Genomic DNA, 23604 nt, shown 5'->3' with positions numbered 1-23604 from the left:
TTCTATGGCAACGATACTGAATGTAGTGTAGCTTAGAGACCTGCATGGGTCGAGTTTTACAAACCCGCACCCGCCCGAACCCGTTAGGATGACTACCGAACCCGACCCGTCACCCGCGGATATCTTCAATTCAAATGTTATGGGGAGAGGGCGGAGGGGGGTGATAGGGAGAAAGCGAGAGGCAACAGATTCTTTTTTCTGAGTTTTTTGTCGGGGTTTGTGGACGGTGAGCAGCGGGGAGAACTTTTTTATTTTCTTTCTGAGGAGCGGCATGAATGGGGTTTTAATCAGATATACACAGCACCGAAAGCAAAATACGTGGACAAAATATTGGTGGGGACATGTCCACACCAGTCCTTAAGGAAGTTACGCCTATGATTGTTTAGATCAACTTGTCTTCTTTATGGCTTTTATTCGGTGCTTTACTGCATTTGTTTTGGGAAAATATGAGGGAAAAATAAATACAGAAAAAAATATATTTTTTTTTAAATCGCAAAATAATTATAGGGTGGCTAATGCCAAAGAAAGGGTGACTGAAGCCACCCTTAAATAGGTCTAACGACGCTTATGTACTAGACACATCTAGCCTCGTGAGACCATCCTGATCTCACGAGCTTTCAAGGTTTCACTCGCAGATCAGTCTGGAGACTCTCCGTTAAAGAAAATTTGGAGCCGTTCACCAAACGAACGTCCAATCAGCGTTGGCTTTGAGGCGGGTTGAGGTGTGACGCAACGAGAAGCGCGACAGTTCAGTCTAAAGAACATGGCGGCTTCAGCCGATGAAACTAGCGTTAGCGTGGCTATCGAGCAAGTTTTATGGGAATTACAGAGTATTTCTTCACTGAAAGAAGAGCAAAACACTGCTCTGGAGGCTTTTCTCAGAGGAAAAGATGTTTTTGCTCTTCTCCCGACTGGTTTCAGCAAGAGTTTGATCTATCAATTGGCTCCTCTTCGTCGTCGCTCTGTTAGTACGTCATATGCTTCGTTGATCTGATTGGTTTATTTGGCCCGTCTATGACCAACATAGGCCAATCAGCTAACCAGTATTTTCGCCCCTTCCCAAAATTACTTCAACGGAAGGTTTCTAGATGGATATGCGGAGCAAATCCATCTGGCGGAGTCAGGTTAAGACACATCTGCAATCAACAACAATTATTGAAGATTTCTTGAGGACTTCACCATTGAAATTCACCAGAGCTATAGTGAAACTGTTTAACAGTTAAACAGTTATTCCACCTTTCTGATTCCTGATCCTCAACGGACGGGTTGGTCGTTGGATCGCCAACTTGAAGAGGGAGGATTTGCCATCGAACTTCTGGCCAGAGAAAAAACCCGTAATATGTAGCCAACATTTGGAAGAAGAATGTTTTCAAGATGACTTGGATAATAGCGCGTTGTGACAAACACCAGATACAGCACTGGGACTTGATCAACAGCCGATACCGCACCGGACCTTTCCTTTACAGGAGACCTTTAAAAATATGGTATAAAAAGGAAGGTTTTAAAGTTTTAAAATGAGACCCAGTCTGCAGACCCCCCAGATGTGGGAGGGGACCGGTCTCCCTTGGTCCTGGGAACGGGCAAAAGGTCCCAGCTAGAGGAACCAGAGTACAAGAGTGACCTTTAGATAATGTGGGGCGTTACCGTGGAAGGTAGGCAGAGAGATGATGTTAATCATCCAGATACAGATGGGAGGAGCATGTTCAAGTTTTCACCACCACCAGGATGCTGGCTGCACATTTCTTAGTGTGGAGGAAAAAAAACAAAGTCAGCCGTTCTGCATCAGAGAGGGAAAGTAAAGACAGCTTTGAATGTTTCAGGATTCAGTGAGCATTTCCACAGCAGTCATCTAAATTCTTCATGTCTTTCCTGATGAACGAGGCGTTCACTGATGTGGGTAAACGATGCTCTCATGTTTTTCAGATTTGCCAACTGCAGAGGAGCTGATGAAGCCCATCCGGCCAGAAAACCACCGAGCTCAGAGCTTCAACCTGCCGGCTGCCTGGTTAGGAGTTACACCTCAGATCAGCTCACAACTGCTGTTATGGATCATAACCTTCTGCCTCTTAGCTTGGAGGGAATTTATATGATATGAAAGTGAACGTATGAGGATGTTTGAGTTTGTGTGTTGGAGAAAATCTTTGCCTTAGTTGTGTTTTTCTGAAGGTGAAGGTACCAGACCTGCTCGGGGCCCCGCCCCTTCTTATGACGTCACCTTATGGCAACTCCACTCGGACAAACTCTATTGCGCCCGTTTCTTAAGGATCAAGTCTCTTTTGGAGTCTTAACATATTATTACCTATATTTGCTATTATTCTACACTTCATCTGCGATCTAAAGTTACTGAAAGTAGAAAACAATCATTGTCAGTCTGGAAGGAAAGTCCCGCGTTCTAAGACAGACTGAGCTCTGCCATTTAACAAGGTGACACAAAAAGTCTCAGATTATTTTTATTCTTTTTATTCAGATCTGAGGTCAGAGGAGAACAAATGGAACATAAAGAGCAGAGATTTTAGACAAAGAAAACAGTTATTCTACTGGTAGAAAACGAACTGTTGTTGTTGACACAAATTTAAAAGTCGTGTAGCTTAATGTGGCTAACTGAGCGAGCTAAAAGAGGCTAACCTGTTAGCTACTGAGCACAGCTAGCCACAGCGCTACCCAGCTCTTTATATCGTGGTCTAACAGTTACTTTGTTCACCAGAAACAGAGTTTTTTCAGTTTTGTTTTCAATCAGGTAAAACTTCGTCAGTCATTAGACGCGTGAACACTACAGATGCTCCTAACTAGGAACACTGATGCTGCGGGATGTTATCATCGTTGTCTGGGCAACCACAGCCAATCATGTAGCGTAAGGTCACTGACAGGAAGCAGGACCAGAGCAGATCTGGTTCCTGCAGCGGCAGCAATTAAATGAACGTAGAGCTATGATAATAGAATCCCGGATCAGGATGATGAGGTTTCTGGTTATCAGTGGGAAGAGGTGGAAGCAGCTCTTTAACCATCAGTGATAAAACATCGGATTCTGGTTCTGAAGATCCGCCACTATCTGACCGCCTGCTTTCAGGGCAGCAGAGCTCCATCCTGACCTCAAGAAGACTTTCCTGGTTCAAACTCCTTCAAAGGAGCCGAGAAAGAGCGGCCCCACCGCAGGACTTAAAGGAGCAGCGAGGTCCTCCATCCACACCAGGTCCAGGTCCCCAGAACCTCCCCACCCAAAGCTGGCCTTCAGGGAGGGAGAGCAAAGACAGAAAAAATCTTCTTCTCAATCTCTGCCTGAGGCTGGAAACGCCAGGAACCAACGGGTGAGGAACGGTGACTCCACCTCCCTCTGCATGCTCCCCCCCCTTCATACATCCTCTCCCCACAGACGTCCAGGAGCTCCTCCATGGTTCCGGAGAGGAAGACGGCCGCTGGAGTTAAGGCTGGGGGTGGGAGGGCAGCTGGAAGGAGCAGAGCCGCCCCCTCCAAGCCCCCGTCGGATGGTGGTGCTGCAGGTCTCTGTTGTTCCTGTCATGATCAGCTCCTCCAGCAGGAGGCTTCCGTTCCTTCCAGGCTGATTGTACTGTTTGGTCTGCAGAGGCGGGTCTGGAGGCGAGCGGCGAGCTGGTGGCGTCCGTTCAGTCCCTGTTGGCTGTCCTCCAGCAGCAGATCCACACCGGCAGCCATGAAGCTGCGCAGGAGGTCAGAGCCCCTCTTCAGGCCGCGGTAAGAAAACGACTAACAGTGGAACGGTCAGAGCTGGACGTGTTTGTTCAGTCAGTTTGGCTCTTACAGGCGGTTCAGGACAGTTCTGGCGCCGAGGCGCTAAGAGTCCAGCTGGCTCAGAAGGAGGAGGAGCTGCAGAGGATGAAGGATGAAGTACAGGAGATGAATCTGCTGAGACAGCAGAACTACCTGCTGCAGAGCAAGGTACAGCACACATGTAGAACCGCTTCCGTAGGACCTGAAGGAGACCAGCAGTCCTCAGATTACCAGATGGGCTCTGCTTCCTCAGACCCCACTAAACAGAAGCCCCTTTTTCCCAGTTCTGTGCAAAAGAAGCAAGGTACCACCAGGCATGATAATTTAAATCAGTGCAGAGGAATCTATGAGGGTGAGAATCTATGAGAACGATTGTTAGAATGAAATGCATCCAAGAGGACTTATCAGAACTTACAGGATTAGGCCTCGGAGGAAAGAAGAGCAGCCGGATAAGATAAATGGAATCACAGAAAGATTTCCGTTCACCAGAGATGAGTTCAAATCTGCAGCCAATTAGATTTCAGTCAAATTTGATGATCTTCAGGACAAGCAGAAGGGACCTAAAGCACCCAGAAACAATGATGGAGGCACATGTGCTCACAGTCAGATCGACTGAGGCATCAGGTTATCCTTAGTGAGCCACTGCCCCCTGGTGGAAGCACAGAAGCAGACCATCTGCAAGCACGAGCAGAGGCATCAGGACCTTGGAGAGCTCAAACAGTGCAGTGGAAAGAAGGACCTTAATCTGCTACAGGAACAGCTTTCCCTCCCACAGGCAGGAGGAGCCTGATTCTGGCTGCAGGGCTTTGAATGCTAGTTAGCAGAAGCCTGACATTCATCCTGCTACATCAGAACATGCTGTCAGCTCCTTTGTTTTCTTTTCTCCTTGTCGAGTTAAATCAGTTCAGTTTAATTATATTAACCTCAGCACATGTCATCTCAGGTCTCCCTACAGAGACAATTCAATCAGATCAAGAAGTCAGATTAAAAGCTCAAAGTTTTCTTTTCTATCTGAAGGAAACCTGAAGCCAGTCTTTGACTTTACTGGATTCTGTCTTCCTGGATGAACAGGTAGTCAGAGGATATTCGATTGCATTGTCTTGTTGTCTCTTCAGCAATCCCTCACAGTGAGCATGCAGGCAGCGACAGTGGGGGGAAAAAGACCTCCAGCAGAACCAGCAGCAGGCTCAGTGTGAGCAGCATTCTGCTGAGGTCCACTTGGGATCAACTAGACAGAAGCAGAAGTACTAAACGAACATAGAAAGAACTGATGATTTAATACTTTCTATGTTAGAAAAACATATTAAGCTAGCTCCACAGGTGGCTCTGTCTGGGAAAGAACAGTTTTCATGTCAAAAGGATGAAAGATAGAATATCCAGTTAGCCACAGAAGAAGGTGATCCCATAGCTATGACTGGGAAACAGGACTAAACACTGAAAAACAGGCCAAGCTCCAACATCTAGAAACAAAGGTGTTGAGATTCTGCAGAGTGGGAGAATAGAGATAGAATGAAGCAGAATGATGAAAAAGGGGTCCCTATGTCCTCCAGCAGTCTAAGCCTATAGCAGCAGAACTATAGAGATAGCTCAGGATAACCTGAGCCACTCCAGCTGATGAATAGCTAGTAAAAATCCATCTCTGTTTGGTGACGTCAGAGGACGAACCCTGTTGGGAGTAGCTCAACATTCTATAATAGATACGGATGTAAACACTGAGGATTGTTCCAGAACATCCAGTCTGGATTGGTTTGTACGGTTGAACCATCAGCCAGTTCTGTCTCAGGTAGTGATGTATCACACCTCACAGATCAGAACCATCCAGAGCGGACCTCTAGCCTACAGTCACACTCTGGACCTGAGGGCAGGCCGCAGCAGCCCCGGTAGAAAACACACGGCAGGGAAACATGGCTGCTACGGGTAGTATACCTCCTCCACCACTGTTACAAGCAATCATCTACTATCTTCTTCAAGGTGCAGCTAAAAACTCCATCCACCCTTCACTGCCAGGGTTGTCAGGTCTGCCTGTTTCCAGCCCAACCCCTCAGTAAAATAAACAGCATGAAGTCCTCCCAACCTTCCGTTAAAACCATGAACATCAGATGATGTTCCAGATATTACGGTAACATGAAATGAAAGCTGTCTTAAAGCCATTTTTCCCTCTTTCATCCCTCAGCTGCGCCTTGCAGAGGAAGCCAGTCAGAAGAGGAGACGGGTGGAGCCTGCAGACCTCAGCTCTGAGGAGAAATGTCAGAAAATAGAGAAGGAGATCCAGGAGCAGGAGACGCTCCTCAGAGGTTACCAGCAGGTTGGTGTCCTCATCCGTTCCTCTGAACATGTCCGGCGGTCGTACAGCAGGCCTTCTAGAACATCCTTAGCTCTCAGGAATAAATGCCTGAGCACAGCCAGTCCCATCCGACAGAAAACCGTGACGGACGAGGTCGTGGTTTTCAGCGCTCATTGAAAGTCACCCGACAGGATTTTAGGCAAGGCTGCATGGATCCTACAGAGAGAGAGCTCAGGTCTGTTTTAGTCAGACTACGCAGCAATTCAGCAGCAATTTCATGGATCTGACAGGAAGAGAGACGCGTTAACCCTTCATACCCTCACAGAAACCAGAATAAGAAGGAGCAGACAGAGCAGGTCAGCGCAGCGTATCTCTCTCACCTCTTTAGGAAAAAAGAAAGAAAAACTGTGATAAACTTCCCAGATCTCTCTGAGAATCACCTCTCTGTCTCAGTCACCATAGAAACCGTCCCACAGAGTTTATTGCTGCGTTTTTCTTTTCTCTAGATGTAGATCTAATTATGTTTTTAACAGAAGTAAATAAAATGTGCTCACCCTGCCTAGACAGAGCCTCTCTATGCGCAGTCAGTGTGACATGGAAAGAAATCGTATCAGAGATTAAAAGTCATACGCTGCCGGTGTGTTCAGGCCTTATCAGGTCTCAGGGAAACAAGGCACCAGTTTTTGTTTTTTTATTCAGTGACATCTTTACCGGATATATTTGATATTAATCAAAGTTCCTTCTCACTGGAAAACATGAAAGCATATTAAAGACATCTTTCATCACAGTCATTGCGACCATTACCTGCCATTGATGTCCAGGCTTGACTAATATGTTTTCAACCACAATGAATCATGGGAAATGTGGTCTATGAGGGATAGCTCAGAGCCACCCTATAAATTTCCACTGATATGTTGCAGCACAGCGATGTGACGCGTTTCACAAGCAGCAGCTGCTGGACGCTCCGCATCAACCAATCAGAGAAGCTGATCTGGGAGAGACAGCACTGCTGATGCAGAACGCTATGATCACTACTCTGAAACAGTTTATTAAAGGAAAAGTTCGGTCAGCAAGAAATAATCAATGGATCATTATTTATACCTAAAACTAATAAGTAATTAATTTAATTTAGCTTTAATTGGTAAAAAAATAATAATAGGTTTTTGTTGCGATCACTGAGTCTGGGAGCGGCCATTTTTGCCCAAATATAGTAGCCCCTCCCTCCTGCCATCTTCCAGCAGTGACGTCACGGTGCGGTAAGCCTAGCGCCATTCTCCCCGCTTTCCAAGCTAAATCAATGGGAACTACTAGACACATCTGCAATCAACAACAATTATTGAAGATTTCCAGAGGACTTCACCATTGAAATTGTCTACTTTTAAGGCTAGGCTTAAAACTTTCATTTTTGATAAAGCTTATAGTTAGGGTGGCTCAGGTTATCCTGATCTATCTCTATAGTTATGCTGCTATAGGCTTAGACTTTTGGAGGACATAGGGACCCCCATTTCATCATTCTGCTTCATTCTCTCTCTGTTCTCCTATTCTGCAGAATCTGTTAGTTCAATCTCTAACCTTCTGCTCTCTCTGCTTTTCCTCAGAGTAGCTTTGCCTCGTCTGTTCCTGTTTGGCTGTGACGTCATCCTGGAAAAAAACATCAGCTGTGCTGCTTCTATCAACACCCTTGTTAATAGATGTTGGAGATCGGCCTGTTTTCCAGTGTGGTCCTGTTTCTCTGACCGTGACTGAGTGGATGTGCTCTCTTCGTCCTCTGGCATGGGAGCTGCCTTGGAGCTCGTCTGCCTGGCTGTGTGTTTCCTGGACGGGGCCGCCTTTTACAGCTGCTTTTTGTATCTCTGCTTCTGTCTCCTTGAACCCCAGTCGGCCTCGGCAGATGGCCGCTCACACTGAGCCTGGTTCTGCTGGAGGTTTCTTCCTGTTAAAAGGGAGTTTTTCCTCTCCACTGTCGCTACAAGCATGCTTAGTGTGGGGGATTGTATTTGAGTCAATGAGTCAATGCAATCAGCTGGTTTTCCTTAGATAGAAAACTTTGTATCAATTTGACTGTATGATCTGGTTGAACTGTAAAGTGCCTTGAGATGACATGTGTTGTGAATTTGGCGCTATATAAATAAACTGAATTGAATTGAATTGAATTGAAATTCACCAGAGCTATAGTGAAACTGACAATGCCCACGTGCATGGCAGCTGGATGCTGGAATACATCGGGTAAAAGTGAAAAAAAGAGTTATTCCACCTTTCTGATTCCTGATCCTCCACGGACGGGTTGGTCGTTGGATCGCCAACTTGAAGAGGGAGGATTTGCCATCGAACTTCTGGCCAGAGAAAAAACCCGTAATATGTAGCCAACATTTGGAAGAAGAATGTTTTCAAGATGACTTGGATAATAGCGCGTTGTGACAAACACCAGATACAGCACTGGGACTTGATCAACAGCCGATACCGCACCGTGACAATGTCACTAACCAGTAGGTGGCAGTAGTGTTCTTTGACAAACATGGATGCCTCCAGTAAAACACATTCACATGGAAATTACTCTGAATTAAAAACATTGATCATTTATAGGGCTGGGTATTGTTCAAAAATTTTCGGTTCCGGTACCAATACCGATACCTTCACTTCGATACCGGTTCCTGAACGATACTTTTTTCGATACCAGTTTTATAATATCAATTTGAGAAAAAAAAGAAAATTACACAACATAAAAAAGTACAAATCTTGAGTTTTATTTTAAGCACCGCTGGTATGGGGGGGTCTGAGCGGCTCCCACAGAAATATTGGAAGGCAGGATGAACTGACTGCACCGATTAAGTTTTCAGGTGTATTTCCCCACTTAAAAACATAATAAAACTTCTTTATTCCCACTGATCACAGCAAATATAGCTGCAAGGCAAATAAAGGATAGAGAAGCTCCGCCCAACGCGCGTCAGAGCCACTTTTGCACCGCAAAGCCAGAGCAGCTTCAGCCGCGCGTCAGAACTAACTGGTACAAGCAGCAAAAAGGAAGCAGCAGACGTGATTTTGCTGCTCCTGCTGCGTCCAGTTTGAAAGCAGCATGATTCACTCCGCTCTGGCTTTGCTCTGCCCACGGGCTGCTGAGAGGAGGATGGTGGCGCCGGCTGCGGTCCGCTCTTCTTGCAGTCAAACACCGAGCAACTTTCTGCTCTTAAATTGTTTCCGTGCACGATATATTGCAATGCGCACTATTGGCATCAGTCTTAATAAAGTGAAGCCACACTTTTGACCTGGGGGGCATTTTAAAGGGGTTCCGCGACGCTCACAACCAGTTCACAACAGATACACATGAACCCTGGCTGTAGGCGTGACCACCTGTGTATTTTTCCTGGATGACGCAATCACGTTAAGTGTTACAGCCAATCACCGAAACTTGGTACCGAAAGACGAGGCATGTTTCGATACTCTGTAGAACCGAAGCATTTCGGTCGGTACCATAAAAGAACCGAAGTTCGGTACCCAGCCCTACATCATTTATTGAACAGGATGGAATTTAATATTTAAAGTAATTTCAGAAGTTTGTATTCTGAATATGAGCGACTTTTCCTTTAATGCCTAAATTAACTGTGGGGGTCTGAGCGGCTCCCACAGAGAAATAATCTTTGAAGGCAGGATGGTAATCTGGATGAACTGATGCACTTCAGGAGCATCAAAGATGAAGCAGCGGGCGCCTTTTTGCCGCTAAAAGTGTGTGCGGTGTGGACGTAGCATAAGGGTTCTAGAGGGGCGATCAGTGGGAGTACTGGTTTCTGGTTCTGCTTTGGGTACCGTCTGTCTGGAAGCTGTGAATCTGAACATGTTTTCAGGAGAACGAGAAGCTGTACCTCCAGATGAAGGCCCAGCAGGCCCAGAGCAAAGCCAACCAGGAGGCCATGTTTACGGAGAACCAGAGGCTGCTGAACGAGCTGGCTCACACGAGGTGGCATTAGTTCATGGGAGCAGAATCCCCTCGCTCGTCCTTGGTGTCCGCTCACCATGTGTCTGACCTCCATCCCCATCAGGGAGCAGCTGAGGAACACCTGGAGGCCCGTGGATCAAACCAAACAGATCTCTGAGCTGCAGGCTGAGATCCGCCTCCTTCAGGTCGGTGACGGTGCAGCTGAGGTGGATCCAGCGGATCTCCTCCTACCATCTGTGTTTGTGTTTGCAGAAGAAGCAGGCAGAGCTGTCTGAGGAGAAGCGCTCTCTGGACGTGGAGCTGCAGCTGCTGAGGAAGGAGCGAGACGAGGGAAGAGCAGGTGAGCTTTCCACTGTTGATGGTCAGCCTCCCTGCAGGTCTCTGCTGTCTCCATGGTGACTCTCCATGTGTGGCAGGAGAGAAGCTCTCTGAGGCGGAGGAGGTGGCGGCTCTGAAGAAGAAGCTGCAGTGGTTTGCTGAGAACCAGGAGCTGCTGGACATAGACGCCCGGAGGCTGAAGGAGGCGACCGCTGAGATCCTCCGCCTCCGAGATCAGGTGGGGTTCCCTCTTTACCGGAACCCACTGGGCTTCAGAGAGGGAAGCAGGTCGTTTACCGACGATCAGCAGCTGGTTTCTGTTACAGGTGGAGAAGCTGAAGCAGGAAACGGGCCAAGGAAGCAGGAAGCAGCAGAGGAAGATCAGAGACGGATCTGCAGACAGGAGGAAAATGCAGGAGCTCCAGCGACAGGTTTGAGATCAGAGCGGTCAGTCAGTGCTCCTCCACAGGCCTTCATCACCTCGCTGTTCTTTCCTCCACCAGGTCAAGGAGCTGGAGCAGATCCTGAGGAGCAGGAACCCAAACTCTCTCCCAGCTCTGATTTATGCCGCAGCCACGGAGGACGGCGCCTCCGCCGGGACGCCGCCGCCCAGCCGGGTCAACGCGCTGCTGGAACGCAGAGTTCAGCGCCTGGAATCTGAACTGGAGAGTCACGACGAGGAGGCCAAGCGCAGCCTGAGGGCCATGGAGCAGCAGTTCCACCGGATCAGGGTAACCAGCCTGGGTCTGTGCTCTGCCCGCCCGCCCTCTACCTTCCTGTTGGATGACTCTCTCTCTGCTCTGCAGCTGCGCTACGAGCAGCAGATCAGTGAGCTGGAGCAGCAGCTGCTGCAGAGACGGCCGACCGAAGCAGCGGCACCTGCAGCGGAGCTGCGGCGGGAAAAGATCAGCCACCAGGAGAAAGAGGAGAGTCTGCAGGAGCAGATAGAAGCTCTGCAGCAGCAGCTCAGACCAAAGGTCAGCAGCTCATGGTTCGTTCACATCGACCAGGCCTAACGCCACCGCAGGTAGAGGCGCCTTCAGGAGCGAAGCAAAGCCTGCGGTGGAAAGTGTTTAAAGAAGAAAGAGAGTTTAAAGATCTGAACCTTGAAACGGAGATGAAGATGCAAACTAAAAGTTCTAGCAGTCCGTCAGGAGAACCCTTAGATCAGTCATCATCTCCTCAGCTGCTCCTGTCCTGTGGGAGGAAGCTGGAGTACCCAGAGAGAAGCCACCCTGATCCAACTGCATGTTTAGGATATTCTCTCTCAGAACAGAAAGATGGATGACGGATGGGTTAGGATATGTGGTCGCTAACCTAACTAACTCCTCCCATCCAGGTCCAGTCCAGCCCAGGCCGGCACCAGCGCCAAGCTGAGGCTGCGTTCGGCGCCAGGATAGAGCGACTGAACCGAGAGCTCGCCACCAAGAACCGAAGAATTCAGGAGCTGAACCGGACCGTGGAGAGGCTGAAGGGAGAGCGGCGAGGCGCGCCGTCCGCACCGCGCCGCTCTGCGGAGAGCGGACCATGCGCCGGGCCGACCGGACCTCAGCAACACGCAGCAGGAACCAACATGGAGGAAGAAACCTTCCCTGCTGCCCAGAACGAGAAGACTTACCAGCCCACCGTGTTCACAGGTCTGACATAGGAGATGATGGAGCATCAGTGGAAGGCTTTATGGCTCTGAGGGCCCAGTTAAACCAGTATACTGGGTTTCATTTCTCCATCTATCTGAACAGACTCTCCTCTGGGTCTCCATGGAGACGGCTCAGTAATGGATGGGTCTAAACTCTAAGCAGGATCAGGTCTGCAGTAACGTTTATTGGAGCAGAAAGTGCCCCGATAGGTTCTGGTTCCGACCGTCATGAAGGATCCAGTTCTGTCCCTCAGAACTGGTCTTGGTCGTCCAAGGAAGCCGGTTCCATTAAGTTCAACCAATCAATGTCTTTATTGTCAACTACAATTTACATTTTAATCAAGATTTCAGTTTCAGTACAAACTGTTCATCACATAGAGTGGGGTGGGGGGGCTGACGGGGGAACTATTTACTGAGGCCATGTGAGCAGTTCTTCTGGGCCCTTCCACCATAACATCCAGGGGAGTTTTGATAAGGGGGGGGGGGGGGGGGGAATCCAGAATAACACTTATTGTTTTGAGACCAGGCTGCTCAGGAATGTTCAGCCTTGACTCTTTTCTTGCTGGCTCTATGTGGCAAATCCTTTATTCCAAACTTTTTGGGCTTTTCCGCCTTGAAGCGAGCGTGCACATCCAAGATATTATCCCATCTCACCTTTGAGTTCAACCAGCCTGCGTTCAATCATAGCCAGCATACGGCTCATCTACCAGTTTTACTCATTCACAGCTTTCTGAGGGCGTCAACCGCTGCCGGCAGCCTCATCATCGCCCAAATTCCAGCCAACATCCTCCGTAATTGTAGATAGATTGTAGATGTCCTCCAAATCCAAACAGGAGAAATCAGAGTATGATAAATCAGGAATTCATACATCTTCAATATCCTCCACTGAAAACATTGTGAAACACACCATCCTCCAAGCCTTGCAGGAGTCCATGGTGTATCCCATGAAGTATGTCCCAGCAGAACAGGACGGCTCCCCTTTCCCCTGTCTTCCAGTTGAATAAATGAGATTAATGGCATTGAGAGAACAACAAGCATTGTTTGAGTTCAGGTTAAATGAAGAGAGCTCAGAAAGACAAGACACAGCAAAGCAGGGACAGAGCAGGAACATGTGACCTTCATGAGTCAGAACAGATCATCCAAGTTCTGGGCTTTACATCAGTCCTGTTCTTGTAGTCAGTTCTGTGGTGATGAAACTGAGTCTGTCCAGTTAATGGCAGCAGTAGATCCACCAGCACCTTCATCTACTGGACCGAATGCAGCAGAGTCACTGCTGATATCTATGGGTGTGATGTCGGTCCTACAGAACTTACCTGGTACCGCCCTGTTGGTTCCGTACTCTATTTTCTCTGGTCCCCTCCCTGATCTGACCAGTGATGACATGTTTAGCCGCATGTCGTCATTCAACCGCTGGTTGTCTAGGTGGTGCCCTGAAAGCAACGTGGGCTACATTAATAATTGGCAATCCTTTTGGGGAAAGCCTGGTCTGATTCGGAGAGACGGCATCCATCCCACTTTGGATGGTGCAGCTCTTCTTTCTAGGAATCTGGCCACATTTATTAGTCCTCCAAAACCCTGACCCCCCAGGGTGCAGACCAGGAAGCAGAGTCCTAGTTTAACAGACCTCTCTGCAGCTTCTCTACTGTTACCCACTCTTTACTCCATCCAGACAGTGTCTTGCCCACGACCAAAATCTAATAAATTAGCAAAGATTCCCAAAGGAGTAAATCATGATAATCTAATTAAAATCCAAATAACTCCAATTGCTGAAGAGTCAATGAGTCGATGCAATCAGCTGGTTTTCCTTAGATAGAAAACTTTGAATCAATCTGACTGGATGATCTAGTGAACTGGAAAGTGACCTGAGATGACATGATGTGAATTGGAGCTACAGAAATAAACTGAATTGAATCATTACAGCAACTTCTTTTTTGGGGGGAGTTTTTTTCTGACAGTAGGCTGACAGCAGAGGGGGGATGAGAGAGGGGGAGGTGGGACCACAGGTGGGATTGGAACCCGGGTCGGCCGCGTGGAGGACTAGGGCCTCTGTACATGGGTGGTGCACGCTAACCACTTGCTTATTTTGCATTTTGGTCGTTATAGAGATTAATCCATCCCAGCCCTGTTTACTGGTATTCCTTTATCTGGGAAGTAAATTATTAAATGTGGAACCAGTATCCCTGGTTGGGAACCGGTCCCTGGCTAAATGAGGACTGTGAAGGGAGGAGATGCACTTCTGGACCAGAAGGAGCCTCTGGTGGACCACAGCTCCTGATCTAATGTCTGATCTGTGCCTGAAGAAGACTAAACTGTCTGATGATGCGATGCTTTTAGAAGCGCAGCTCCTGTGGACTGATCTCTGGACCTTCTCCCACCTTCTGGTAGGAAGCCACATCTCCGAGGTGCTGCAGGAGAACGAGGCTCTGAGGGAGCGTGTGGAGCAGCTTCAGCTGCAGAGTGAGAAGGATCAGGAGGAGCTGCAGGCCAGAGCTGCTCGGGCAGAGGAGGAGCTGTCCAGGTGAGTATCCTGCCTCTGACGCCTTGTTCACCTCCAGAAGGAGGCTAACCAGCAGGCTGGGACGCTCTGCTGCAGGCTGAGGGAACGCTCTGCGGAGCAGCTGTCCTCCATGAAGGCGGAGCACCTGAGGGTTCTGGACCGCCTGCGTGCCGCCCATGCTCTGGAGCACTCCTCATCCAAGGTGGCAGAACTGAGCAATAAGCTCCAGACTCAGGAGGTACCGGTTCCATCCAGCCCAACGTCTGCAGCACAGCAGGAACGGAGCTCACTGCCTCTGCTCTGCATCTCCTGACAGGTGGCCATCAAGCACCTGCAGCAGCAGCTGAAGGAGCTGCAGGAAAGTAAAGAGGCCCTCTGCATCTCCAGGAGGAGAGAGGAAGCTCTGCAGAAGCAGGTCAGCTGATCTCCACTTCCCTATGAGCTTTGCTAGGTGACCTCTGAGGACTCATCATCTTCAGGTTCTGATTTGTTTGGTCTCTGACTCTGATTTGATGTCCCTGAACAACAGAAAGCAGAACGTTTGTGAGTCAAACACAAGTTTACAGGTTTAGATCTGATGCGGGGCTGAAGCTTCTTTGCTGCTCTAGCTGCGCGGTGACGCGCCTCAGATGCTCAGAAGTTAATGAGGCGCTCAGAACGTGCTGCAGGACGTTTAGCTGCGCCTTGATGCGCGTCAACCATTGACTTTGCCTGTAAACCTGCTGCTTCTGCTGCTCGCGGTCTGAACGTAGCATTATGAGTCAGGGGCTTCTACTGGCTGGATTCCTGGGAACTCTCCTGTGATTGGCCCATAAACCAGGAAGTAATAAAAGGTTACACAGCGTAGTTCCAGTGCATCAACGTTGTTGATGGAACGCACTGACTGTTTATAGGAAATGGAACTATCATCAAACCGGATGATTTGGCTTAATTTTACAGTAAATGTATCACTTCTTGGATTTCTATAGAATGATTTAAAGAACAGTTCTTGTCTGAAACGGTAGAAAATAACTTTTCGACTGTTCTGAATCAAACACGCTTCACACAGCAGGCTGCAAATGAGCCTAAAGCGGCTGGTTATCGGCGTGGCGTTACCAGGTGATGGAGCTGCTCCCTGGACAGTAACCAGCATCCATCAGGGGTTCAGGAGCTGATTACGCCTCCTAGTGGCGCTTTTAGCCAATCACAGCAGCTGGCCTATATCCCATTCTTGGTTGGTTTTACGTCTCGCAGAGTTAACTGATGAATCAAAGTCGTACCAAATCTGGTCAGCAGGATCACGCAGACATCTTTCCTTTGGCTCGTCTGGTAAAGGAAATAGAGGCTATTCCAGCTCCTTGTTCGCTTTGCTCCAGCCGCCTCTGGATGAGGTCATACATACCGCTGCTTTTCATTGGTCCAAATATTCCAAATGTTTGGACCAATGAAATGTATTTTCGTGAGTTGATGAATTTCCAAATCTCGCGACCAATCATCTTGCAGGATTAATAAACCAATGAATTGTTCTGTGTATCTGAAACCACGGCTTTGAACCACTAGTTTGTTTTTAGGATTAGTCATTCCTCTTTTATTGAACTATAGTGTGAATAAAAACGTACTGCTATGGTTATGGTGCGTCCTTCCTGGGTCCTCAGGTGATGGACTGAGCATGTCCCCCCCCCTCTGCAGCTTTTGGTTTATGCTCCTGTCCTCTGATGCTGACTGTGGGTCTGTCCTCTGATGCTGACTGTGGGTCTGTCCTCTGATGCTGACTGTGGGTCTGTCCTCTGATGCTGACTGGGTCTGTCCTCTGATGCTGACTGGGTCTGTCCTCTGATGCTGACTGTGGGTCTGTCCTCTGATGCTGACTGGGTCTGTCCTCTGATGCTGACTGTGGGTCTGTCCTCTGATGCTGACTGGGTCTGTCCTCTGATGCTGACTGTGGGTCTGTCCTCTGATGCTGACTGGGTCTGTCCTCTGATGCTGACTGGGTCTGTCCTCTGATGCTGACTGGGTCTGCCCTCTGATGCTGACTGTGGGTCTGTCCTCTGATGCTGACTGGGTCTGTCCTCTGATGCTGACTGGGTCTGTCCTCTGATGCTGACTGTGGGTCTGTCCTCTGATGCTGACTGTGGGTCTGTCCTCTGATGCTGACTGGGTCTGTCCTCTGATGCTGACTGTGGGTCTGTCCTCTGATGCTGACTGTGGGTCTGTCCTCTGATGCTGACTGGGTCTGTCCTCTGATGCTGACTGTGGGTCTGTCCTCTGATGCTGACTGGGTCTGCCCTCTGATGCTGACTGTGGGTCTGTCCTCTGATGCTGACTGTGGGTCTGTCCTCTGATGCTGACTGTGGGTCTGCCCTCTGATGCTGACTGTGGTTCTGTCCTCTGATGCTGACTGTGGGTCTGTCCTCTGATGCTGACTGTGGGTCTGTCCTCTGATGCTGACTGGGTCTGCCCTCTGATGCTGACTGTGGTTCTGTCCTCTGATGCTGACTGTGGGTCTGTCCTCTGATGCTGACTGTGGGTCTGTCCTCTGATGCTGACTGGGTCTGTCCTCTGATGCTGACTGGGTCTGTCCTCTGATGCTGACTGTGGGTCTGTCCTCTGATGCTGACTGGGTCTGCCCTCTGATGCTGACTGTGGGTCTGTCCTCTGATGCTGACTGTGGGTCTGTCCTCTGATGCTGACTGGGTCTGTCCTCTGATGCTGACTGGGTCTGTCCTCTGATGCTGACTGTGGGTCTGTCCTCTGATGCTGACTGGGTCTGTCCTCTGATGCTGACTGGGTCTGTCCTCTGATGCTGACTGTGGGTCTGTCCTCTGATGCTGACTGGGTCTGCCCTCTGATGCTGACTGTGGGTCTGTCCTCTGATGCTGACTGGGTCTGCCCTCTGATGCTGACTGTGGGTCTGTCCTCTGATGCTGACTGGGTCTGCCCTCTGATGCTGACTGTGGGTCTGTCCTCTGATGCTGACTGGGTCTGCCCTCTGATGCTGACTGTGGGTCTGTCCTCTGATGCTGACTGTGGGTCTGTCCTCTGATGCTGACTGGGTCTGTCCTCTGATGCTGACTGGGTCTGTCCTCTGATGCTGACTGTGGGTCTGTCCTCTGATGCTGACTGTGGGTCTGTCCTCCTGCTTAGCTCACCCAGCTGCTGCAGGAGCTGAAGGAGGCCAAAGAAGCTCAGAGCTCCGAGGTGAAGCTTCTCTGCAGCCTGGAGAGGAAGATCATCAACATGGAGCTGAGACAGGAGCACAGAGAGAAGGAGCTGCAGCAGGTACCCTGAACGTCTCCTCAAACATGGCTTCCTGCAGCAGCTTTTCCCGTTAGACCAGAATGACTGAACATCAGAAACACACTTTCACAGAGGAGGAAGGAAGCCAAATGCTGATAGTTAGCAGGTCGACCCAGGATTGAAAAACATGTTAACCCGATATTTTCAGTGACTTTGCCTGTAAACCTGCTGCTTCTGCTGCTCGCGGTCTGAACGTAGCATTATGAGTCAGGGGCTTCTACTGGCTGGATTCCTGGGAACTCTCCTGTGATTGGCCCATAAACCAGGAAGTAATAAAAGGTTACACAGCGTAGTTCCAGTGCATCAACGTTGTTGATGGAACGCACTGACTGTTTATAGGAAATGGAACTATCATCAAACCGGATGATTTGGCTTAATTTTACAGTAAATGTATCACTTCTTGGATTTCTATAGAATGATTTAAAGAACAGTTCTTGTCTGAAACGGTAGAAAATAACTTTTCGACTGTTCTGAATCAAACACGCTTCACACAGCAGGCTGCAAATGAGCCTAAAGCGGCTGGTTATCGGCGTGGCGTTACCAGGTGATGGAGCTGCTCCCTGGACAGTAACCAGCATCCATCAGGGGTTCAGGAGCTGATTACGCCTCCTAGTGGCGCTTTTAGCCAATCACAGCAGCTGGCCTATATCCCATTCTTGGTTGGTTTTACGTCTCGCAGAGTTAACTGATGAATCAAAGTCGTACCAAATCTGGTCAGCAGGATCACGCAGACATCTTTCCTTTGGCTCGTCTGGTAAAGGAAATAGAGGCTATTCCAGCTCCTTGTTCGCTTTGCTCCAGCCGCCTCTGGATGAGGTCATACATACCGCTGCTTTTCATTGGTCCAAATATTCCAAATGTTTGGACCAATGAAATGTATTTTCGTGAGTTGATGAATTTCCAAATCTCGCGACCAATCATCTTGCAGGATTAATAAACCAATGAATTGTTCTGTGTATCTGAAACCACGGCTTTGAACCACTAGTTTGTTTTTAGGATTAGTCATTCCTCTTTTATTGAACTATAGTGTGAATAAAAACGTACTGCTATGGTTATGGTGCGTCCTTCCTGGGTCCTCAGGTGATGGACTGAGCATGTCCCCCCCCCTCTGCAGCTTTTGGTTTATGCTCCTGTCCTCTGATGCTGACTGTGGGTCTGTCCTCTGATGCTGACTGTGGGTCTGTCCTCTGATGCTGACTGTGGGTCTGTCCTCTGATGCTGACTGGGTCTGTCCTCTGATGCTGACTGGGTCTGTCCTCTGATGCTGACTGTGGGTCTGTCCTCTGATGCTGACTGGGTCTGTCCTCTGATGCTGACTGGGTCTGTCCTCTGATGCTGACTGTGGGTCTGTCCTCTGATGCTGACTGGGTCTGTCCTCTGATGCTGACTGGGTCTGTCCTCTGATGCTGACTGGGTCTGCCCTCTGATGCTGACTGTGGGTCTGTCCTCTGATGCTGACTGGGTCTGCCCTCTGATGCTGACTGTGGTTCTGTCCTCTGATGCTGACTGTGGGTCTGTCCTCTGATGCTGACTGTGGGTCTGTCCTCTGATGCTGACTGGGTCTGCCCTCTGATGCTGACTGTGGTTCTGTCCTCTGATGCTGACTGTGGGTCTGTCCTCTGATGCTGACTGTGGGTCTGTCCTCTGATGCTGACTGGGTCTGTCCTCTGATGCTGACTGGGTCTGTCCTCTGATGCTGACTGTGGGTCTGTCCTCTGATGCTGACTGGGTCTGCCCTCTGATGCTGACTGTGGGTCTGTCCTCTGATGCTGACTGTGGGTCTGTCCTCTGATGCTGACTGTGGGTCTGTCCTCTGATGCTGACTGTGGGTCTGCCCTCTGATGCTGACTGTGGGTCTGTCCTCTGATGCTGACTGTGGGTCTGTCCTCTGATGCTGACTGTGGGTCTGTCCTCTGATGCTGACTGGGTCTGCCCTCTGATGCTGACTGTGGTTCTGTCCTCTGATGCTGACTGTGGGTCTGTCCTCTGATGCTGACTGGGTCTGTCCTCTGATGCTGACTGTGGGTCTGTCCTCTGATGCTGACTGGGTCTGTCCTCTGATGCTGACTGGGTCTGTCCTCTGATGCTGACTGGGTCTGCCCTCTGATGCTGACTGTGGGTCTGTCCTCTGATGCTGACTGGGTCTGCCCTCTGATGCTGACTGTGGTTCTGTCCTCTGATGCTGACTGTGGGTCTGTCCTCTGATGCTGACTGTGGGTCTGTCCTCTGATGCTGACTGGGTCTGCCCTCTGATGCTGACTGTGGTTCTGTCCTCTGATGCTGACTGTGGGTCTGTCCTCTGATGCTGACTGTGGGTCTGTCCTCTGATGCTGACTGGGTCTGTCCTCTGATGCTGACTGGGTCTGTCCTCTGATGCTGACTGTGGGTCTGTCCTCTGATGCTGACTGGGTCTGCCCTCTGATGCTGACTGTGGGTCTGTCCTCTGATGCTGACTGTGGGTCTGTCCTCTGATGCTGACTGGGTCTGTCCTCTGATGCTGACTGGGTCTGTCCTCTGATGCTGACTGTGGGTCTGTCCTCTGATGCTGACTGGGTCTGTCCTCTGATGCTGACCGTGGGTCTGTCCTCTGATGCTGACTGGGTCTGTCCTCTGATGCTGACTGGGTCTGTCCTCTGATGCTGACTGGGTCTGTCCTCTGATGCTGACTGTGGGTCTGTCCTCTGATGCTGACTGGGTCTGTCCTCTGATGCTGACTGGGTCTGTCCTCTGATGCTGACTGGGTCTGTCCTCTGATGCTGACTGGGTCTGCCCTCTGATGCTGACTGTGGGTCTGTCCTCTGATGCTGACTGGGTCTGCCCTCTGATGCTGACTGTGGTTCTGTCCTCTGATGCTGACTGTGGGTCTGTCCTCTGATGCTGACTGTGGGTCTGTCCTCTGATGCTGACTGGGTCTGTCCTCTGATGCTGACTGGGTCTGTCCTCTGATGCTGACTGTGGGTCTGTCCTCTGATGCTGACTGGGTCTGCCCTCTGATGCTGACTGTGGGTCTGTCCTCTGATGCTGACTGTGGGTCTGTCCTCTGATGCTGACTGTGGGTCTGCCCTCTGATGCTGACTGTGGGTCTGTCCTCTGATGCTGACTGTGGGTCTGTCCTCTGATGCTGACTGTGGGTCTGTCCTCTGATGCTGACTGGGTCTGCCCTCTGATGCTGACTGTGGTTCTGTCCTCTGATGCTGACTGTGGGTCTGTCCTCTGATGCTGACTGTGGGTCTGTCCTCTGATGCTGACTGGGTCTGTCCTCTGATGCTGACTGGGTCTGTCCTCTGATGCTGACTGGGTCTGCCCTCTGATGCTGACTGTGGGTCTGTCCTCTGATGCTGACTGGGTCTGCCCTCTGATGCTGACTGTGGGTCTGTCCTCTGATGCTGACTGGGTCTGCCCTCTGATGCTGACTGTGGGTCTGTCCTCTGATGCTGACTGGGTCTGCCCTCTGATGCTGACTGTGGGTCTGTCCTCTGATGCTGACTGTGGGTCTGTCCTCTGATGCTGACTGGGTCTGTCCTCTGATGCTGACTGGGTCTGTCCTCTGATGCTGACTGTGGGTCTGTCCTCTGATGCTGACTGTGGGTCTGTCCTCCTGCTTAGCTCACCCAGCTGCTGCAGGAGCTGAAGGAGGCCAAAGAAGCTCAGAGCTCCGAGGTGAAGCTTCTCTGCAGCCTGGAGAGGAAGATCATCAACATGGAGCTGAGACAGGAGCACAGAGAGAAGGAGCTGCAGCAGGTACCCTGAACGTCTCCTCAAACATGGCTTCCTGCAGCAGCTTTTCCCGTTAGACCAGAATGACTGAACATCAGAAACACACTTTCACAGAGGAGGAAGGAAGCCAAATGCTGATAGTTAGCAGGTCGACCCAGGATTGAAAAACATGTGTTAACCCGATATTTTCAGTGAATTAGAGGCTTTACTACAGTGGCCCTGAAGTGCAAACTGCAACTACAAATCTAAAAGTGCAACTACATTAAGGAAAACACAATTACATTAACCTACCGGAAAAGGTAGGTACCAGTGGGAAACATGAGACATCGCTGATTAGACGACGGCGCCGTTTGAACCTTGAACCGGCAGTCATTCTGCCTGCTGCGGCTTTTTTGAAAACATGGATATTGTCGGCGCCCCGAACATAGCTGCCGTTATCCAGGAATATTTGGAATCAGGACATACGTACGAGGTGATACTGGATATGCTCAAGACTAATCACCAAATTTCAGTTAGTTTGCGTACACTGAAGACACACTTAAAAGAAGCTGGACTGTTCAGACGACGCAACTTCCGGTTCAAGGGTCAAACGGCGCCGTCGTCCAATCAGCGATGTCTCATGTTTCCCACTGGTACCTACCTTTTCCGGTAGGTTCATGGAATTGTGTTTTCATTAATGTAGTTGCAGTTTGCACTTCAGGGCCACCATACTTTACAGACCCCAGTGGGGTCTAGCACCCCTAGTGGCTAAAAGTTACAGTGATGTATTAGGCAGAAAGCTTAAAGCTACAGTGTGTAATTTTCAGCGACATCTAACGTCCAGACTGCAGACCGCAGCAACATGAACATCTGCCCCCCCACCGCTTCTCCCCCCCCAACAGTACGGCGAGCGTTACGGGACAAAATGTCTTCCACGACGTCCGCATCACCTACCTTCTCAAGTGATGAGGTTTGTTTACATAGATAATTTTAATACTGCCATCTACTGTTCAGTACCGTCTCAGTTCATCTCTCTCAACTTGCCGTAGTTACTTTCGAGCATAATGGGCGATCTCGCAATCGCTAGTTTGTTGGCTCTGCGCTGCCGTAGCGCAAAGATGTCTGCCTCCATGGCTGCGAGACCCGCTCCTATGTAATTATAAATAACGAATTCTAAGGCAACGCAAATATTAAGGTTAAGAGGCTGAGCTCATAGGTGATGATAAATAACATAGTTATGTATAATATATTACATTTCTGACTGTATATCCCTGTAATTATTACACACTGTAGCTTTAAATATTTATTTTCATCAGCAGTAATAGATTATCAGCTTCATTCTATTCAGGGATCCATCAGTGCTAACAGTTAGCATTAGGAAATCTGAGGAAGGAACGATCAGAGTCTGTTCCTTTCATCTGATGAGTTTGATCTTTTGGACCAACCAAAGTGCATGTTTACCACAGTAAATGAGAACTGCTCCACTCTAGAGTTCTTTGAATAGTTTTTAAATCAGCGGCGTCCCATCGCAGCTCCTCTTTTAGAAGAAGTACTGACCGCCATGTTGGGTTGGTATGAGCTGCCTGATACCGTCACCTGTAGCAGCTCAGGGGGTTGTAATGAATGTCTAATCAGCTTTGAGTGAACTGAGAGTTTTCCCATTAGAAAGCTTTAAAAAGCCTCCAGGACCAGCGTCTCTGGGAGCTGCAGGGCGTTCCTGCTCACCTTTAAACTGATGCGCTGCCTTCAGCAGGCAGAGGCTCCAAACGTTTCCTCACTGTGTTTACAAACCTGATCATCACCCAGAGAAAATGTTCCTGCTCTTATGGAAGCAGAGTAAAACGCTCAGTCCGTCTCCCTCCTGGTCTCTGCAGGTGGTCGCCGACACCTTTCACATGTCGGCGGCTGATCTGCAGTCAGAAGTGGAGCGATGGCGGCGACTGGCGCAGGACAGGAGCAGAGAGCTGGACGCTTTCCGCTCAGAGCTGGACTCCATCCTGGACATCCTGAGACACCTCCAGAAGCAGGGGGGGTCCTCCCACCCCTGAGATAACAGCCCGCCTGCTGCAGGACCGTTAGCGGCCATCAGAGGCGCGGCTGCCGCTCTCTGATCAGTGACTCTGAGCCTTTAGATGTTTTCTACCTAATTTATTATTGATGTAATAAATAAACATTAAATAAATGATACTTTAACAGACTGCGGATTATTAAACTGGAATTTA

At 49.4% G+C, this 23604-nt stretch overlaps 1 protein-coding gene across 4 annotated transcripts in view; it reads left to right on the top strand.

The window, feature by feature from the left end:
• Positions 1-23479, top strand: part of cep162 (centrosomal protein 162) — a 47045-nt gene extending 23566 nt beyond the window's left edge. For all 4 annotated transcript variants that reach the window (XM_038273566.1, XM_038273565.1, XM_038273564.1 and 1 more), the window contains 19 exons: positions 1924-2005; positions 3068-3305; positions 3371-3497; positions 3581-3708; positions 3778-3912; positions 5918-6049; positions 9868-9980; positions 10063-10144; positions 10212-10299; positions 10376-10515; positions 10604-10708; positions 10781-11008; positions 11084-11254; positions 11617-11914; positions 14299-14431; positions 14507-14648; positions 14727-14825; positions 17534-17668; positions 23257-23479. In XM_038273566.1, coding sequence (XP_038129494.1) covers positions 1924-2005; positions 3068-3305; positions 3371-3497; positions 3581-3708; positions 3778-3912; positions 5918-6049; positions 9868-9980; positions 10063-10144; positions 10212-10299; positions 10376-10515; positions 10604-10708; positions 10781-11008; positions 11084-11254; positions 11617-11914; positions 14299-14431; positions 14507-14648; positions 14727-14825; positions 17534-17668; positions 23257-23430 — 2750 coding nt within the window. In that variant the 3' untranslated portion in view covers positions 23431-23479. The remainder of the gene's footprint in view (positions 1-1923; positions 2006-3067; positions 3306-3370; positions 3498-3580; positions 3709-3777; positions 3913-5917; positions 6050-9867; positions 9981-10062; positions 10145-10211; positions 10300-10375; positions 10516-10603; positions 10709-10780; positions 11009-11083; positions 11255-11616; positions 11915-14298; positions 14432-14506; positions 14649-14726; positions 14826-17533; positions 17669-23256) is intronic.
• Positions 23480-23604: the final 125 nt, after the last annotated feature.

This window comes from Cyprinodon tularosa, unplaced genomic scaffold, assembly GCF_016077235.1.
Source record: "Cyprinodon tularosa strain WSP-4 unplaced genomic scaffold, ASM1607723v1 ctg877, whole genome shotgun sequence".
In the NCBI taxonomy this organism is placed as follows: domain Eukaryota; kingdom Metazoa; phylum Chordata; class Actinopteri; order Cyprinodontiformes; family Cyprinodontidae; genus Cyprinodon; species Cyprinodon tularosa.
The sequence above is the reverse complement of the archived record's forward strand: the minus strand, read 5'-3'. Positions and strand labels throughout refer to the sequence as shown.